Below are 20,873 nucleotides of genomic sequence, written 5' to 3' on the forward strand. Positions count from 1 at the left end.
ACACATGAAAGAACCAGCAGAGGAACCCAGGTGTGCAGGACCCGGGGCGTAGATCTCCAAGCCTGCTCGGATTGGAACTGGGGCCTCCTCCACCCAGATACCCCACCTTCCAGGCGTTACACCCACCAACTGCCCCCAACACCATGTAATCCCATCAAAGGCCAAGACCCAGAGACTATAAAACTCTGCTCCCGAAAGCATGGCTGCATTTGCGACTGTGCAACATCTTATTATCTAGGTCTTATTCTGGAGAATCTGGCAGACTACCAAAAGTATCCTGCCCACATGGCAGAGTCTGGCAAACTCCCTGTGGCATATTCAATATGCCAAAAACCAGTAACAATGATGGGTCTCATTCTTCTAACCCTGAAAGATCCTCGAATGTGGCACTTTTTAAAATTTTAGAGCTAGGACTGGGGCTAGAACGATAGCACAGTGGTAGGGCACTTGCCTTGCATGCAGCCAACATGGCCGGCCCGAGTTCAATTCCTCTGCTCCTCTCGGAGAGCCCACAAGCTACCAAGAGTATCTTGCCTGCACGGCAGAGCCTGGCAAGCTACCCGTGATGTATTCGATATGCCAAACACAGTAACAACAAAAGTCTCCAATGGAGACATTACTGGGCCCGCTCGGGCAAATCAATGAACAACGGGAGGACAGTGACAGTGAGAGGACTAGGATGAAGGAGACATTACTGGGGCCTGCTTGAGGCAATCGATGACCAACAGGATGACAGTGATGAAACATGCTTCAGTTAAAAAACTTTAAGTGAAATTATAGTATTATTTAACCTAAGCCAGAGGGTTTGTGATAGGTTAGATTATTGTTCAACAAATATTCTCACCCATTTCCCACAGTGGAAAGAGCTTGCTTCCTGTTCCCTTGACCATGACCATGACCATGTGACTTTTTTAAATTGAATCACGGTGAGATACAGTTACAAAGCTTTCATGATTGAATTTCAATCATACAATGATCAAACACTAATCCCTCCACCAATGCACATTCTCTACCACCAATGTCCCCAGTATTCACCACCCCATCACTGCCCTCCCCCTGCCTCTATGGCAGAAGTTTCCCCCGTACTCTCACTCTCTCTATTTGGGGGGAATTATAGTTTGCTATACAGATAATGAGAGGCTGTCAAGTTTGGTCCTTTATCTCCTTTCAACACACATCTCCCATCCTGAACAATCCCTCTGACCATCATTAACTTAGTGATCCCTTCTCTATCCCAGTTGCCTTCACCCCCATCTCATGAGGCAGCCTTCCAACTATAGAGCAATATTCCTGGCCCTTGTGTCTACTGTCCTTGGGTGTCAGTCTCGTGTTATTTTATATGACCATGTGACCTGTTTTGGACAATGGACCAATGGACCATAGCAAAATGAGAGGCAATAAAACTGTGTAATTTTGTTTTCCCTCCTATATGCCTGCATTTCTCTGTAAATGACTCTGTCTGGGGCAGTTGTCATAAATGGCTTTTTATGGGGTAGCTGTCATATGCCTCAGGTACCAAGAAGGATGAAATATGTGACACAGACCTGATCTATACTACACCTCGGGGCCAGACCAACTGACATCTGCTGGTATTCAGATGTGCAAACTGATTTCAAACAGTCTTTGTTATCTGACATTGAATTTTGGAATGGTGTGTTATATAGAATTACAGTAGCAGTAGTTGGTTGTTACAATAATCAAATATTATAATGAGAGAGGTTATCTCAAATTAACTGAAATATTGGCAAAACTACTTAGAAGTTATATATCTCAATACATTTTAGCTAGATTATTAGAGCTTTCATTAAATGAGTTAAAAAAGTTTAATCTGCTCTAGCTGTCTACAATCTAGGAGAAACCTGTGCTTTCCATCATGTGGCTTTCCAAAGCCAGCTCTGCATTGCCTGGACTCCCATCACCCCAAAATGGAAAAAAAACTCGTCTCCCAGAATCATTAAAAGCCTACATGAAAAATGTTGGGAAAATATTGAATTCAGAGCTGTTTGGAGCCTAGACATTTAAACATGCTTTGATGAAAATGAATATTGTTTTGGCATGCATATCTTCAAAGGCAGAACATCAAGCTTTGGCTCTCTCCTGGCAGGCTGAATCTTTGTGATGCCAGACAGTCAGGATTCTTGTTTTTAAGCAGGTGGAGCCTCAAAAATTTAAGTGAAATTTTGGCTCTTTTAGTTAAAGAGTTCAGTTCACTGAGGAATGTTGCACTAGAGAATTTGAATAGAAAGAAAACCAATTTTGTGGCTAGTGAAGGAAGAAAGAACTCTATCTCTTGGTTTCTGCTCTCTCTTGGCATCTTATATTTGAGCAACAGGAAATATTGGAAAACTTTCTAGATGCTGCTGCTCTCACCAATGCATTCTGGAAGGTATAGTACCTTTTGGTTTTTTTAAGTAAATAAGACAAGCCTTTACTCATCCTTTCAAGTTTGGATTGAATAAAAAATTTTATAATTTATCCAAACGAATTGAGTAATATGCTTGCTATTTTTTCCCCTTAAAATTTCTTTTATATCATTTCATAAACGTTGGGAAAAATGGAGTCCTTGAATCTACCATTCTTTGGCAGAATCACCACATTTTGCATGAGTAAATAGAAATTTTTTTCAATGGAAATTTTGTTTATAACAAGAAGGTGAAAAAGTCTAATCCAGTGTCAGAAATCACACTTAAATAGTAATTAATACAGGTTACTTGTTTTCTTTAAAAATTTTTATGGATTGAACTGTGATTTACAATGTTATAACTGTTTCTCATGAGCATAATTCCAACAACACACCAATACCAATCACCATTGTACCCACCTCCCTCTCCCAAGGACCCCACACTCACTAATTTTAACACCCCCACAAATTCAATTGTGTGGGTCAGTTATACTACTTACTTTATGATGTCATTAATATTAAAACTGATTAAGTTAGGGCCCAGAGAGGTATGACAGTAGGTAAGGAGCTTGCCTTACAGGTGACTGACCCAAATTTGATCCCCAGAACCATTGTATCATCCTCTGAGAACCATTAGGAGTGATTTCTGAACAATACCACATATGGCTTAAAATAACAAAGCCAAAAGAGTTAAAAAGTCAGCATAATAGCCTATATAATTATTTATATAAAATGTTTAAGAAATATAAATAATATTTATAACAGGCTGTTATCATTACAAGACTCTTGCACAAGAGAAATCTTTCAAGATTATTTTTTTTATTTTCTTAAGAAAAAATACCCCTTCTTTTCTTCTAGTTAGGAAAGAAAGAATTTCCTTTCAGTAAATCCACTTCACCATTTAAATAGTAAAATTTCTATATCATCATGCACATGAGTATGCTTCACTATTGTCCTTTCCTCACTTAAGAGGACTTGATCAAACTTCAGTAATTTTTTCCTTAGGAATTGTAGCAAATAGGCAACAAAAGCAAGATAAAAGGCTTTATTCTAGACAATCTCATTTAGCATAATTTCAACTTTCAAATTATAGGAACATAAATGAATGTCCTACTTCTGTGTTAGAAGTACTTGACTACTTTATGGGATGTTTTGTGCCAATTCTTCACTAAATTATCTTAGTGCTGTTGCTAGGTAACAATGCTGGCTTCCTGCAGCTGAAAAAAAATCGAAAGGGTAACAGAAAGCAAACCAGTATTATTTGCATTTGACTAATAAGACATTTTTAAAAACTGTATACCATAGCATTCTCCCTTTCCCCCCTAGGGAATGTCATTGTCTATGGGAATACTCTTGACACATATACCACAGTGGAAATGCTCTTACACATTGGTATCAAGGGCTGCCACATCTTCCTGGTGCAGCCCCCGTCCCTGTACACCACCACCTGCTTCAACAACTACGTTGTGGACAATGCCGTGGATGCTGCACTAGCGGCAGAGGGAGTGACCGTCTACAGGGATGCCCTCTTGGCGCAGTGGAATGACGGGCAGAATCCAGATCCCATCTACTGTGCCAGCTTCACCACATTCACCAAGCCTTTCAAACTCTTCTGTTCGGTGAGTAGGTCCCTGTGACCTTTACTTACTGCCACTGCCATATGTTGTCTGCCAGGGACTGGCAGTGAATTTCTAGTCACTAATTTGGGGTTTTGTTTTCTAACTGTTCAGATTATCAGTTGCTGTGTAACAAGCTCCCCTCTTCCTACCTAAATGAAAACCCTAATAGTTATTATCACTATCACTCTATGTTTACAATAGTGTTACTGTTTGTTATCTTATCAAATTATCAAATCTCAGTTTGTTATCCTTTGGTACTATTTCCTTGTTTTGTTTCTCTGTTTACCAAAGGTGAGTGATATCATCTGGTATTTGTCCTTCTCCCTCTGACTTAATTTGCTTAATATGATATCAGTGATATGATATTAGACCTTGCATCTTCATGGAAGCATGCTGAAGATTTGAATAGTGCTTCCATTAACAGAGCTTTCTATATCCCAGACACCAAGCTATATGCTTTCATTGAGTTCTGTCACCCCCTCTCAAGGGAAGCATCCTCATTTAAAAGATTCAAACACCATCTCTCCAAGTCTGCCATGTAGTAGGATCCCAATCCAGGACAGCAGAACCCCTAAGTCTGTGCTGTTATTGGCCCCTTGAGTGTCTGAAAGTAGCAGTAGTGAGTCTTTCTCCATGGAATAGAGACTTAGAAGACATGGAGATAGAATGCCTTTGTGGGGTGAAGTGAAGACACAAGATGTCATGAGGAGGTTAAATATTGATTTACAGCCTATAGTCTTAACGTTAAAGTTCAGGGGGTTAGTATAAGCCAATATGGAGAGAGAGAAAAAAGGGGCTAGCCAATCTAATACAGGCGTAGGAGACCGCACACAAAGGATAGTCTAAGATCAGTGTGTGCTGTTTAATCAAAGGTATATACTAGCAGTAGTGATGAAGAATGATAGCAACATCTAGTGGGCGAAGCAGTTGAGGGACATGACCATACTTCATCTGAGAGTAGGGGGTGGTCTGCTATAGTTTGAACTTCTACCCTCTTCCCCATCCAAAATGGCATTAGAGAGTCAGAGAGACACTCAGAAAGCTGAGCACATGCTTGCATGTGTGAGACCCAGGTTGGACCCCCAGCAACACCTGGTCCTCCTGGCACCATCGTGAGCAACCTCCACACACATAAAGAAGAGTATTTTCAAACACTGCTGGGTATAACTGCAGCCTCTCCCACCCCCCAGAAAAGACATTATAGAGGAAAGGCTGCCTTGTGTAGGAATATTGCGGATAAGATCCTAAAACCGAGTGAACAGAGATATGAAGAAAGCAAAGGCTTTTCCTAGGAAAAATAAAGGGCATGACCAAGGTAAAGATTTTGAATACAGTGTTGTCCAACAGAACTTTTAGTGTTAGAAATAGTCTATATCTGTGCTGCTCAATTTGTCAGCCACTAGCCACTTGTGGCTGTTAAGCATTTTAAACAAACTTCTATACAAAGGGAAGGTCAATGAATTTAAATTTTTTATTTAGATTGAAATTTACATAGCCACTTATGACTTGTTGCTACTGCAGAATCACTCATGGACCATTCACCATTCATGCATACTCAGGGGTATAAGGAGAGTATATGGACAGGGAATTTCTCTGGCCTAAAAGTGCTTATTTCTGAAGGAGAATTGGGCAAATGAGGGGGATACAACAAACATGGAGGAAACAGTCCAAGAGGAACAAGTGTTGTGAAGACTCATGCCCTGTGCAATCTCTTTAAAAAGTATTTTGTTGTGACTAGAAGTCACAGCCTTATACATGAGGAATTATGCTCTGCTCTAAGCCACATTCATGGCTCAAATGTCCATTTTAAGCCTGTTTAATAAGGTAACAAACTATTTAGGTAAATATAAGAGCCATGTAATTTTTCTCCACCACTTAACACATAATATTATCAGTGAGTCTAATTACGTTAGTTAAAATCTAATCACTAATAGCACATATTTGAGTGACAGAAAAATAAGTGATCATTCTAAATATTCTGTTATGAAAATCATAAATGAATTTAAAACTTCTCAGGAAGTATTCAGTAATGTAAAATGATGCAATTAGTTACTTTTTATTTATTACTTATGTTATTGACATTTCAGAAATATCACTGAAAATACAGAATTTTCTAAAAAGTTATATTGTACAAATTACCTAGCTACAAAATTAAACACTTTTTAGTAAAATCTCCATCTGTTGAGGAACATGTTTGCTTTCAATTACCATTGAATTCCAATAATACAGCATAGTAACTTGTAATTAGTAGACAATAAATTATTTTAGGGTGAATGGGGGTGCTGGAGCGATAGCACAGTGGGTAGGGCGTTTGCGTTGCAAGCGGCCAATATGGCCAACCCGAGTTCGATTCCTCCGCCCCTCTCGGAGAGCCCGGCAAGCTACCGAGAGTATCTCGCCAGCACGGCAAAGCCTGGCAAGCTCCCTGTGACGTATTCAAAATGCCAAACACAGTAACAAGTCTCACAATGGAGACATTACTGGGCCCGCTCGAGCAAATCGATGAACAACGGGAGGACAGTGCTACAGTGCAGTGCTACTTTAACACATGAAGATAGAGATAGAAACAAATGCCCTAGACTGCTTCAGTGATTTTCAACCTCTGTAGGGAAGATGTTCAGAGGAGCATGAAAAGGCATTGAACTTTGGGCATGAAATATAGGGGATGATCACTTTTAAGGATGATATAGCGAGATTTACAGTCACTTTATGGCAAAGTGCATAACATATGGTTGATACCCTGTAAATATTTATTGAGCAACTCTCTGCAACACCAGGAGAGGAAGAAATATGGCAAGAATTCCAACCTGGTAGACAGTGCAACTGATCAGACTTCCATTCTCCCTAAGGAATCCTTCAGGGGTAGGAATCCTGATTTAAGAGGCCATGCATGGAACCATATTAAAACTCTAAACTGCCGGGCTAGAGTGATAGCACAGCGGGCAGGGCATTTGCCTTGCACATTGCGAACATGGGTTTGATTCCCAACATCCCATATGGTCCCCCGAGCATGACCAGGAGTAATTCCTGAGCGCATGAACCAGGAGTAACCCCTGTGCATCCCTGGGTGTGACCCAAAAAGAAAATAAAACTGGATGAGGTGACACTTAGAGAGATCTAAGTGTCAACTGTGGGAAGAGGAAGATGCAAAAAGGACTATTAAGAGCTATTATTAGCAGCTATTCAAAATGTGTGAGGATGAGAGACACATGGCATCTCCATGAGTGTCAACCTCCTTTATATCGACTTTTGTGGTCTGTATTCCATCACATGTCTTTGTTCTGTCCACTGGATGTCTGTACTGAGAGGCAGTTTTCCTCTCTCCCATCCATTCCCCAATCCACTTCCATGCCATTATTATAAACTTTATTAGATCTGCATGTGTTCCCCAAAGATTAAAACCAACTGGACACTGTTCACACTTGGGAAAGTAAGATGAAGAGTGATAGCTGACTAATATGATTGCTTACCTTGTAGATGTTCTTCAGCTTTTGTGAGAAGAATGTGGATTACAAAACATTTAAAGCATTCAATGATGCATGTCTTGTCTATGATGGCCGACTTGTGATAGATACCAGCTTTCATACTAATGACCTGGCCATCAGAGCTGCTGGGTCCCTCACCAAGTTTTCTAATCGATATTATGCAAATGAATGGACTCACAGCAACTTCAATTCCAAAGAGATTGGTTTTCAGCTGGCGGCAACTATGCTCAACCTCTTTGATCCAACTATTGAGCCTGTGACTGAGCCACCCCCCGAACTCGATCGACTTATACCCATGTACAAAGGAGCCAAGATTCAAGGTATGTAGTACAGCACCTTCCTTTCTCTGCTAAAGTTGAATTGAGCCAGATCAGTGGTCAGGTCAACATTGAGCATTTGAGATTTCTTAGTGAGGAGATGTTTCTGTTCCTCATAGGTCTGCAGAGAGAGAGAGAGAGAGAGAGAGAAAGAATTCACTTTCATATTTAGCTATCTGTTATAGATCTGTCATCATCATCATCATGTATTTTGCTTTTTGGACATTTACTGTGAACCATTCACATTATCCATGGTCCCCATTTTACAAATTAATCACTTCACTTATCACTTAACTTCCCGTTAGTCGTCGATTTGCTCGAGCGGGCGCCAGTAACGTCTCCATTTGTCCCTGTCGCGTGCTAGTGTAGCCCAATGGCATCTGTTCGCTCCGGGAACATGAAGGGCCTCAAACCGATCGTTCATGATCTTCAGGAAGAAGTCTGACCATCTGGTAGGTGGGCGGCCACACGGTCTCTTGACATCCCGTGGAATCCAATCAGTAAAGCTCTAGTCCAACGGTCGTCTTTAAATCTCATTACGTGACCAGCCCATCTGATTTTCGACACCTTGGCAAATGAGACAGTGTCCCTGATCCTTGATCGTCGACGGATGTCAGAACTCCGGATTCGTTCTCTCATTTGAGTGAAACGTGATATTCCAAGCATAGCTCTTTCTATTCTTCTTTGGGAGACCTGAATGGCGTTCTCATCTTGTTTGCGTAGGGCCCAGGTCTCTGAGGCATATGTTAATGCAGGAAGAACAGTGGAATCAAAGAGATGTGCCCGGAGCCGGAGGTTCTTCGTCCTCTTAGCTATTTCTTCGACGTTCTTGAAGGCGTTCCAAGCCGCTCTCTTCCTCCTGCGCAGCTCGGGTGCCAGGTCATTTGTCATGTTGACCTCTCGACCTAGGTAGACATAGCTGTTGCATTCGGAGATGGTCGTTCCATTGAGAGCGAATGGGGCGTCAGGAACAAGGCTGTTTCTCATAAACATTGTCTTCATAAGATTCAGCTCTAGTCCTACCTTTCCACACTCACGGTCAAAGTCGGCCAGCATTTGTGCCGCTTGGCTGATGTTTGGTGTTATTAAAACAATATCATCAGCAAAGCGGAGGTGGTGTAATTGCCGACCATCTATCTTCACTCCCATTCCTTCCCATTCCAGTCGTCGCATGATGTTCTCGAGGGTGGCACTGAAGAGTTTCGGTGAAATGGTATCACCCTGCTGAAACCCTCTCTTGACATCAACGATCACTTCTTTGTAGAATGGTGAGATCCTGGTAGTGAATCCGCAATACAGCTCACGGAGGATCCTGATGTATTGGGCTTGAATGCCCTGATTGGCTAAGGCTTCAATGACCGCTTCCGTCTCAACAGAATCAAAGGCCTTCTTTAAATCAATGAACGTTAAGCAGAGCGGCATCTTGAACTCCCGAGAAACCTCAATGAGCTTGGTTATTGTGTGGATATGGTCGATGGTGCTGAATCCTTTGCGGAACCCTGCTTGCTCGCATGGTTGTCCTTCATCTAATGTTCTGCCAATCCTATTCAGGATGACTCGAGTGAACAACTCAATTCCACAACGAAATAGACCACATCATATTCAATCGACGGTTTTGCCTGACTGATGTCGCTGTTGTCCCAAAATTTCGAACGGGATCGGACCACCGTCTCCTTCGTGCAAAATTCTACTTCACAGAGCGGGGAGAAAGGGCTGCAAAGTTCAAAAAGAGAACTCCCAGAATGACCACCAACTGGGAACTCTTTGGTACTATTGCGGCAACATGGGAAGATGCCATTGTTGACAACATTGACGAGGAATACGATCGACTGGTTCAGCACCTCCATGAATGTGCGAGGAACGCCAAGAGAGAGATAGCCACAAAAAGTCGCCTATCTTCGAAAACTCTTGAGCTAATTCGCCAGCGTGGTTTGGCGCATGCCTCAGGCAACCGCAAGCTAACGTCCGAGCTTGCAAAGCAGTGCAGAGATGCGATCAAGGAAGACCTCAAAGAGAGAAGAGCAGAAGTACTGGTAGATGCGGCAGAAGCCGGGAAAAGTATTCGTAAGGCCCGCCTGTCCTTCGCCAACTATAAGACCAAGATGACTGCCCTCCGACGTCCTGATGGATCCATCACATCCTTCAGAACGGCAATGGAGAAGATTATCCATGACTTCTACTCAAATCTCTTCGATAGCCATGTCCATTTGCCAACATACCAAATTCCACAGGATGGGTATGTTGTTCCCAACGTTCTCCCCTCCGAAATCCGACACGCCATTTCGTCGGTAAAGAAACAAACAGCACCCGGCCCAGACAAGGTCAGACCTGAACACCTGAAGAACCTGCCGTCAGTACTCATCAATACACTGGCTCGGCTCTTCACTCGCTACCTATCTGAATGCAAGGTTCCGTCCCAATGGAAAACCAGCAGGACCGTACTACTGTTCAAGAAGGGAGACATCCATGACATTGGCAACTATCGCCCGATCTGCCTATTGTCTGTCATCTTACAAATTAAATAAAAGTAAAAGTAGGGAATGATCAGAATTTTTGCAGAGCTCACTCAAAAATGATGTCTTAACAAAATACCCCAAATTTTTATTCTCACTATAAATTTAAAGTTAAAGATGCTTTCCTGAGTAACCTAAACCCTAACCTGCCCTATGGATAAAAAACTAAACCATTTTATTTTAAATCAGTCTATTTTTATCCACTATACCTTACTGAGTCCTAAGAGATGTGTAGTAGTTCTTCATTTTTTTCTGGGAAGAGATACCTTTGAAAATAGCTTCTACCAAAAAATACACCTATTTACAAAATTGTCTGTTCATTTCCATGAGGTTGGTGCACAAGCCTCAAAGCCATCTGTAAACCCAAAAGGACTGAATATGGGCCATCCTCAGTAAAAAGAAAAGCAGCCTAAGACACAAAAGCCCTGCATTCCTGTCCCTGTCCTTTATACCTAACTGTGCTTTAGAGGTTCTGCTAGGAGAAGTAGAGAGTGGGTAAGGTGTGTGCTTTGCACGCACCCTACTCGAGTTCAATCCCTGGCAGAGCATGTGGTTTCCTGCACACAAAGCCAGAAGTAATCCCTAAACACTACAAGTGTAATCTGAGTAAAACAAACAAAAAATGTCTTCCTTCAGAAAGGGAGAAGTCCTTCTCTGATCATGTCTTCTTTATCTTCTTGGGAATAATTTCTATCTTGAATCTTTGGTTAGTCATTCCCTTTCATAACTGAATGTGACCCAAAATTTAAAATAAATGAATAAATAAACAAACAAACAAACAAACAGAGGTCCTGCTCTGCTTCTTACTCTGGATAAAACCTTATAATCATATGGTGGCCATGGGAAAGGAAAGAGAGTGCCATAGAACTGGTACAGATCTCTAGGACAAGTTACAAATAGTAATAATTTGCTGGAAATAGTTGTTTTTAAAACACTAAATAGAACTTTGAGTTTTGTTACAGCATTTATTTTTAATAGGATAGTTGTTTAGGAAGGAATGATGGGAACTGGGAATACCATATACCTCCCAAATGTATAAATGATAAGATGTAATGGTACATTCACATTGATCTTATTAAGTAAAGCTCAATTGCCACAGGGAATGTCTCACTATTAATAGTACTTTAATGGGAGGGGTTGAGTAGCATATACAACTTGTAGGCATTGCTATTTGTCGTATGCTACAAATAACAGCACTGCTACCTCCTTCACTCATGTCTGAATTAAACTTGCCATTTTCTCTAGGTGGCATCCTTCCAAGGTCCTACTATTATCTGCATATTGCCAAGCCTGCCATTCCAACTCCCTTAGAAGTACATATGGCCCAGGCTGATTTTGTAAGTCATATTTCTAAATTTAACTTTACTTTCATATATAACATTTCGTATACAAGGGTTGGAATTCTTTGTTCAGCATTGAATATAAGGTATGGGTCCATGCATTAGCGTCACTGTGGTAGCTAGCTCCCATGATGACCCTCAGTGATTCTTGCTTCTTTGTAGGCAAGCCCTTATGTGGTCCCCTCCCACACTGTAGAACTGACTGATACAGTCAATGGGTTATTGTGGCAAAGAGAGTGATTTCTAAGTTTATATCATTTGGAAATTTGAAGATATTCCATTTTCCAACTTCTATCCTCGTGGGTCACTTGCTGTCATGCTTACTTGAGTATACCTTGGGAGAGACCTATGGTAGAGTATTGAAGATTCCTCTACCAGCCATTAGAAATGTGCCTTTTAGGTGATAGAGTTGCCTTGGAAATGAAGCCTTCAGCCATAATCAAGCTTTCAGATGATATCACCACAACTAATATACAAACATGAAGGATGTAAGTTAGAAACATCCCAGACAAACCACTCACTATCAAATCCTGATTGCCAAAGACTATGATAATGAAAAATGTATTTGTTTTATTTATTTATTTATTTATTTTCATAACTTTATTTATTTATTTTTAAATGTATTTATTTTAAACCACAAGTATTTTTAACTAGATGTCTATGTGCAAATTTAGGTTTAAAGTAAAATTAAGATGTGCTAGTACAGATATTGGCTATATATTCTCTGCTCCCTTTCATTCAGACTTCCCACTAGCAAGTATATGTTTAAAAATCTTTTCTTGGACCAGAGAGATCAGAGGTTAAGGCACTTGATTTTCATATGTCTGGGATGACACCAGTTTGATCCAATGGAAATACGTAATATGGTTCTTTGAGTACTGCCAGGAGGGATCCCTGAACTCACAGTGTCATTGCTCCATACTCTCTTGAAATACTTGTATCCACTAGTTAAAGAAGACCTCCTACAATTTGTCTCTCAATGGGAATTGTGACAAAGTGTTAATATAGTAAGTGTGTATAAGGAGGAAATACTGTTGTGATTAACAACATATCATCAATAGGTTGCATTATTAAGTCAATAGGAAGAAACTTAAATAATGTATTTTCTGAGGTTGATCATTGTAAATGAACAGTGATTGCTTGAATATGTTGAAGAGCTAGAAAGATACTGGAGTTGTTAGACAACTGATTCATTTAGTTCAAAGTGTAATTTCTTACGTGCAGTGTCATTTATTTATAAGACACTGGTTCTCTTTTGAATAAAGTCAGAGGAGGAGCCAAAGAGGCTTTTAGATAATGAGTTTTTTTTTATAAGACTGCAACTTAAATAGATTTTTTTGGCTGATGCTATGACAGTATTTGAACAGGACCCCTGACTTTAATTAACCATTTTGCCAGGTGGGCCTCCGTTTTAATTAGTACAGAAGATCTAAACAGATTTTTCCATGTTATTCTCTTTTAAAAAATGTAGGATGGCTCCATGGCAATCTTTGGGGGTTGGAACTAATTTGATTAAGTAAAATTATTGCCAGAATGGCCTGGCAATCACCTAAATACAGTCAATTGATTGAGAATAGAGCCCCTAAAGAACATTTCCCTAGAGAAATGAAATTACTGTTCTTCCAATAAATGCAATACAGATGAATTTTATAGACTTTGATAGCAGCTACTAATTGGAATATTAAGTAATAAGATATGTCAGTAATTCATGAGCTCTCTGAGGAGTAACCTGACAAAAAGAAGAAAGGGCACTGCAAGTCGCCTACATAATAAACTAATTTACAGATTCAAGTCCACATGCTTTGTTGGCTTATACACTACAGCATAAAGAAATTTGTCACAACAAATTCTGCCTTGGATACCATTAAATTTTAAATTGTGTGTTCGTCATGGGATTTGGGAACTTGATTCCCTGCATACCAAGTCTGATTAATCCTGTGTCTTAGATTTGGCATGAATTGTAGTGCCATTTTCCAACCTTTGTCAAAAAATCATAAAGGAACTAAAAATGATATTTGTATTCAAGCGAAAATGAAAACTCATACCAGAAGCAGTCCATCAAAATCTTAAATTCAAGGTCTAAATTTCCTAGCAATTTACTTTTAAAAGGAGCCAGACATAACCCACAAAATTGGAAAAGGTGTGAAAAATAATCATTATCTCAGAACTTCATTAAATAGCAACACTGCATCTGCCTTAAATCATCACTCAGTTGAGTGATTTTTCTCTAGAGACAGGCAAAAAGATTTCTGGACGTCTGAAAAATACTGATAAGAAAGATCTAAATAGTTTATACAGATCTGTCTGACCCTATGAGGTAATTTGTGTTTGAGAAACATATATACACAGGTGAATTACCTTTCATTTCAATGCAAAATATTTTGCTACATTCCAAATTCTAGAATGTCCCTCCCAGTTATGCTTATGTAATGTCAGTTCTCGCATAAATTGACACAATTACTTCCAAAGCTAAATTTAGTTATTACAGCATAGCTTGTTTGTTTTCTTTTCAATAGTGTGGCTGCTCTCTATACTCCTTAAGCCCTCATAATTATAATATGTTTAGACTCACAGAGGTGATACAAAATTTGTATTTCAAGAATCTGGAGACACAATTCAGCTGTTGTACCACAGAGATAACATGGGGGTTAAGGCTCTTGCCTTTCATAAAACTTCGATCCTGTGCACCACATATGGTTTCCTGAGTACTACTAGAAGTGAACCCTCAGCATAGAGCCAGGAGTCACCAATAAGAACCATGAGTATAGATCCAGAGGTCCCAGAAAATCTTCAGGGTGACCCAGATAAACCCTGGCAACACAGAATCCTGAGCAGTGCTTCATCTTCAGACCCTCAAGATAAACCATTAGCCCAGCTGATCTAAAATCACCAAAGTGGACTCTAGGTATCCTGGTAAGACTTGGGAGGTCTCAAAGGGAGGTAATCAGTTTGTTAATTGATCCTGTAATTCAAAAATAAATCCGAAAAAGGCCTTCCCCTTCACAGAAGTGATCCTTGATCCTTGATCAATTCTATTCAGTTTCAACCTTCTTAACGTCTGCCTGCTGGTCTACCAGCCAGAGACATATCCTCCATAGGCAGCAGCAGCCAAACTGGAAACTTTGATAGACAAACAAAAGTTTTGTTGGTGAGAGTCTAATCTCCATTTCCCCCTATACTCTGAACCTTGTGCATAGCAATCATCAATACATCTTTGCCCAGGCGTATCAAACCAGGTGAGGAGATGAAACCTCTTGGGATACTCTGTCAACTTTCTCCCCATGATGTCAGTAGTGAAGGAACTCACTCAACAATAAAGTTGCTAATGTCAATCTCCAAATGGTCTTTTTTTTATTTTTACTTTTTTATTTTTTAATTTTTATTAGTGAAACACCATGAGGTACAGTTGTAGACTTACAAATTTTTGTGCTTGGGTTTCAATTATACAATGATCGAGTGAGTACCCATCCGTCCACCAGTGCCCATTTTCCACCACCACTGATCCCAGTATCTGTCCCACCCCCCAACCCCCCATTCCACCCTGCGTCTGTGGCAGGACATTCCCTTTTGTTCTCTCCTTTTGAGTGCTGTGGTTTGCAAAAGAGGCATTGAGTGGCAATCATGTTCGGTCTGTAGTCTACTTTCAGCAGGTTTTGCATTTATTCTTAGAAATGCACATGACAGGTATATTTTTCACTGTCACTGATCTATGTGCATAAAGGGAAATTTGAATTGACTATATGAAAAATGTACTGATTATGATACTGAGATGCCACATGTTCCACCCTATGTTCCACCTAATGTCAGACTAAAGTCTGACAATTCTATATTTGATGAAATAGACATGAATAAAAAAATTGTGGGAATTTTGCCTGGATCAACCCCTATGGAAAACAGTATTGAGCTTTCTCAGAAAAGTAAAAATAGACCTACCATATAAAACAACAATTTGACTACTTGATATCTACTCCCAACACAAAAAGATTCATTCAAAAGGACATATGCATATCACTATCCATTACAGCACTCAGCACAATTGCTAGGATATGAAATTAACCTAAGTGCCCAACAAAGATGAATGGACAGTGCATGTATGTTATATATACACAATGAAATACTATGCATCTGTGAAAAATGATGAAGTCATTAAATTCTTTGTAACCTAATGAAACTGGAGGTTAACATGTTATCTGAAGTGAGTCAGAGGAACAAATACTGGAGAGCTCACTTTTCTGTGGTATAAAGGTAAAGGCCCTCCCGTTGATCGTCGATTTGCTTGAGCGGGCCCAGTAACGTCTCCATTGGAGACTTTGTTGTTACTGTGTCTAGCATATCGAATACTCTTGGTAGCTTGCCGGGCTCTCCGAGAGGGGCGGAGGAATCGAACTGGGTCGGCCATGTTGGCCACTTGTAAGGCGAACGCCCTACCCGCTGTGCTATCGCTCCAGCCCCTGTGGTATATAGAAGAAAAACAGCAGGAGAGAATGCGTGACATCGAAAGAAATGGGTACCCAAATTATTCTTAAATCTTGATCATGGAAGTGAGGACAGAGAGTGAAAGAAACTGAATGGAGGAATAAGAAGAGACAGATCGGGGGATAACCAGGATAGGAGTCAGGGGCCTTGGGCACACTGGTGCTGTAATAGGTGTGATATACTACTGAAGCACTGTAGCACTGTCCTCCTGTTGTTCATCAATTTGCTCGAGCAGGCCCAGTAATGTTTCTATTGTGAGACTTGTTGTTATTGTTTTTGGCATATTGAATATGTCATGGGTAGCTTGCCAGGTTTTGCCATGCAGGTGGGATACTCTCGGTAGCTTTCCGGGCTCTCCGAGAGAGGCAAATGAATCGAACCCACGCTCAACAATACTATAATCATGAAATATGAACTACAACAGCCAAGCTTAAAAATCTTCTTTTCAAAGAGGCAGGCTGAGGCATAGGACGGAACCTGGGGACATTGGCAGAGGGAAGTCAACACTGGCGGAGGGATTGGTGTCAAAACATTATATGCCTGAAACTCAACGATTAATCACTTAATCACTTAATCACTTAACTTCCCGTTAGTCGTCGATTTGCTCGAGCGGGCGCCAGTAACGTCTCCATTTGTCCCTGTCGCGTGCTAGTGTAGCCCAATGGCATCTCTTCGCTCCGGGAACATGGAGGGCCTCAAACCGATCGTTCATGACCTTGACAAAGAAGTCTGACCATCTGGTAGGTGGGCGGCCACGCGGTCTCTTGACATCCCGTGGAATCCAATCAGTAACAGCTCTAGTCCAACGGTCGTCTTTAAATCTCATTACGTGACCAGCCCATCTGATTTTCGACACCTTGGCAAATGAGACAGCGTCCCTGATCCTTGATCGTCGACGGATGTCAGAACTCCGGATTCGTTCTCTCATTTGAGTGAAACGTGATATTCCAAGCATAGCTCTTTCTATTCTTCTTTGGGAGACCTGAATGGCGTTCTCATCTTGTTTGCGTAGGGCCCAGGTCTCTGAGGCATATGTTAATGCAGGAAGAACAGTGGAATCAAAGAGATGTGCCCGGAGCCGGAGGTTCTTCGTCCTCTTAGCTATTTCTTCGACGTTCTTGAAGGCGTTCCAAGCCGCTCTCTTCCTCCTGCGCAGCTCGGGTGCCAGGTCATTTCTCATGTTGACCTCTCGACCTAGGTACACATAGCTGTTGCATTCGGAGATGGTCGTTCCATTGAGAGCGAATGGGGCGTCAGGAACAAGGCTGTTTCTCATAAACATTGTCTTCGTAAGATTCAGCTGTAGTCCTACCTTTCCACACTCACGGTCAAAGTCGGCCAGCATTTGTGCCGCTTGGCTGATGTTTGGTGTTATTAAAACAATATCATCAGCAAAGCGGAGGTGGTGTAGTTGCCGACCATCTATCTTCACTCCCATTCCTTCCCATTCCAGTCATCGCATGATGTTCTCGAGGGTGGCACTGAAGAGTTTTGGTGAAATGGTATCACCCTGCCGCACCCCTCTCTTGACATCAACGATCACTTCTTTGTAGAATGGTGAGATCCTGGTAGTGAATCCGCAATACAGCTCACGGAGGCTTGAATGCCCTGATTGGCTAGGGCTTCAATGACCGCTTCTGTCTCAACAGAATCAAAGGCCTTCTTTAAATCAATGAACGTTAAGCAGAGCGGCATCTTGAACTCCCGAGAAACCTCAATGAGTTTGGTTATCGTGTGGATATGGTCGATGGTGCTGAATCCTTTGCGGAACCCTGCTTGCTCACATGGTTGTCCTTCATCTAGTGTTCTGCCAATCCTATTCAGGATGACTCGAGTGAACAACTTGTAGATGACAGACAATAGGCAGATCGGGCGATAGTTGCCAATGTCATGGATGTCTCCCTTCTTGAACAGTAGTACGGTCCTGCTGGTTTTCCATTGAGATGGAACCTTGCATTCAGACAGGTAGCGAGTGAAGAGCCGAGCCAGTGTATTGATGAGTACTGACGGCAGGTTCTTCAGGTGTTCAGGTCTGACCTTGTCTGGGCCGGGTGCTGTTTGCTTCTTTACTGACGAAATGGCGTGTCGGATTTCGGAAGGGAGAACGTTGGGAACGACATACCCATCCTGTGGAATTTGGTATGTCAGCAAGTGGACATGGCTATCGAAGAGATTTGAGTAGAAGTCATGGATAATCTTCTCCATTGCCGTTCTGGAGGATGTGATGGATCCATCAGGACGTCGGAGGGCAGTCATCTTGGTCTTATAGTTGGCGAAGGACAGGCGGGCGTTACGAATACTTTTCCCGGCTTCTGCCGCATCTACCAGTACTTCTGCTCTTCTCTCTTTGAGGTCTTCCTTGATCGCATCTCTGCACTGCTTTGCAAGCTCGGACGTTAGCTTGCGGTTGCCTGAGGCATGCGCCAAACCACGCTGGCGAATTAGCTCAAGAGTTTTCGAAGATAGGCGACTTTTTGTGGCTATCTCTCTCTTGGCGTTCCTCGCACATTCATGGAGGTGTTGAACCAGTCGATCGTATTCCTCGTCAATGTTGTCAACAATGGCATCTTCCCATGTTGCCGCAATAGTACCAAAGAGTTCCCAGTTGGTGGTCGTTCTGGGAGTTCTCTTTTTGAACTTTGCAGCCCTTTCTCCCCGCTCTGTGAAGTAGAATTTTGCACGAAGGAGACGGTGGTCCGATCCCGTTCGAAATTTTGGGACAACAGCGACATCAGTCAGGCAAAACCGTCGATTGAATATGATGTGGTCTATTTCGTTGTGGAATCGTCCACCGGGAGACTCCCATGTCCATCGTTTAGATTCTGCCTTCTGGAACTGTGAGTTACCATGAATGGTCTTGGTCGACATGATGAACTCAGACAGTCTCTCACCCTGTTCGTTCCATTCTAGGCCATGGGTTCCGATGTGAAGTTCTTCAGCTGATCTTCTCGGTCCTATCTTGGCATTAAAATCACTCACAATGATCTTGTAGAAGGTGTGGTCTTCTTTATAGAACTTCTCTAGCTCCATGTAGAACTTCTCGATTTCTCTTTCATCATAATGAGATGTTGGTGCGTAGACAACGAAGATAGAAACTGCAGGCAGTGAGCCACATCTATTCAAATGTAAACGTCCGATTCGGGTTGTTAGGCATTCAAATGAATCAATGCTCTTGGCCAAGTTTGTGTTGACAAGGACACCGACGCCTCCAACACCTCTTTTATCGCATGTTCCGAGGAACAATTCTTCTCCAGTGTCGAAAACGGCATGGTGAGATTCGTGTCTTCTTGTCTCGGTCAGACCAATGATGTCGTACTTGATCATTCGCGCTTGTACCATCAGGTCCTCGATGGATGCATCTGATGCTAGCGTACGTGCATTGAAAGTACAGACGATCATTTTTGTCTTCCTTCGTTGTGGCAGCCTAGGTCGGCCTTGAGATTTTGTCGGCCTCTCCTTTCTCATCCTTCTCAGTGCTGCCATGTCGGTGAAGCCTTCAGGGTCAGGTGAATGAGACCAGTTGTAGTTACTGGTTTTGGCATATCGAATACACAGCGGATAGCTTGCCAGGCTCTTCCGTGCGGGCGGAATACTCTCGGTAGCTTGCCAGTCTTTCCGAGAGGTATAGAGGCTTTTGGGGTGACCTCTAATCACCCTTGTGATTAAACACCTACAACGATTAATAACTATGTAAATCACAGTGCCTTCATAGTCTGTAAATTTTTTTCCCCATGGGGCAATCTGGGCTGAGAGAAAGTTTATGGAGAGAGCAAGACTGAGAAGATGACAGGTAAGGACAGCAGCCTGAGGCCAAAGGCACTGGCATGGAATTTTCTAGGCTCTTATCCTGAAGGACCAGCTTCCCCTTCTTCCACACTAGACTCCTTCCCAGAAGCAATTCCCTTTCTCTGCTCCTTCCTTCCATACTTGTTCCCTCTGCTCTGTTTCATTTCTCTTTTTTTCATTTTGTTCATCCAAAGTCTGGTTCATGTGCTAGCACAACCTGAGTGCTTTAAAAGAACTTTTTAAAAAATCGTACCCAAAAAAAGAGAATGACACTATGTATATTTTTATTACAATGGTATACCATGCAAACTACTTCTTTACTTTTATACTTCTATAAAAGATACTATGAACATATTTTGCTATTATAATATATGGTGTGCCAATAATTTCTGCTACATACATTATATCTTGTTGTAGGTCTGCCCCGTTGTTTTGTTTGAGACTACCTTACTGGGAGATTTTTTTCTTGTGAATTTCTTTCCCTTGTTGGTTCAAGATTTACCTGACATTCTTCCTATAACTGACCTTGTGTCTAACAGTTGACTGATTCCTCCTCAGAGCTTCACTCTATGATAAGCAAACACCTTCCAAGTTGTTTTAATTTACTTATATATCTAGTTAAACTGTGTGTTCTTGTTTAGACAAAATCCCCAGAGGATATCCAGGATTAAATAAATGTTTGAAATCAACACAGTCCACCTTTCCTTGGATTTTAAATGTCATATTCAAACTCAGAGCAAAAGCCTGACTCTATATGCACTAGGCAAAGATTTATTGAGCATTGCTATGCACAAAGTTTAGAGTATAGGGGAAATGGGAATTCAGCTCTCTAACAAAACTTACGTTTGTACACCAAACCTGCTCAGTCTGGCTGCTGGTGCTCATGGTGGGTATGTCTGTAGCTGGAGCTCAGCAGGCAGGCATTCCAAGGATTCC

General features: G+C 41.6%; 1 protein-coding gene across 1 annotated transcript in view; it reads left to right on the forward strand.

Moving 5' to 3' along the window:
* Positions 1-20,873, forward strand: part of CFAP61 (cilia and flagella associated protein 61) — a 402,292-nt gene that overhangs the window by 313,617 nt on the left and 67,802 nt on the right. Inside the window, exons 20-22 of the mRNA XM_056121438.1 lie at positions 3,728-4,020; positions 7,498-7,825; positions 11,581-11,672. Coding sequence (XP_055977413.1) covers positions 3,728-4,020; positions 7,498-7,825; positions 11,581-11,672 — 713 coding nt within the window. The remainder of the gene's footprint in view (positions 1-3,727; positions 4,021-7,497; positions 7,826-11,580; positions 11,673-20,873) is intronic.

The sequence above is a fragment of the Sorex fumeus genome, unplaced genomic scaffold (assembly GCF_029834395.1).
Source record: "Sorex fumeus unplaced genomic scaffold, SorFum_2.1 ptg000044l, whole genome shotgun sequence".
Taxonomy (NCBI): Eukaryota; Metazoa; Chordata; class Mammalia; order Eulipotyphla; family Soricidae; genus Sorex; species Sorex fumeus.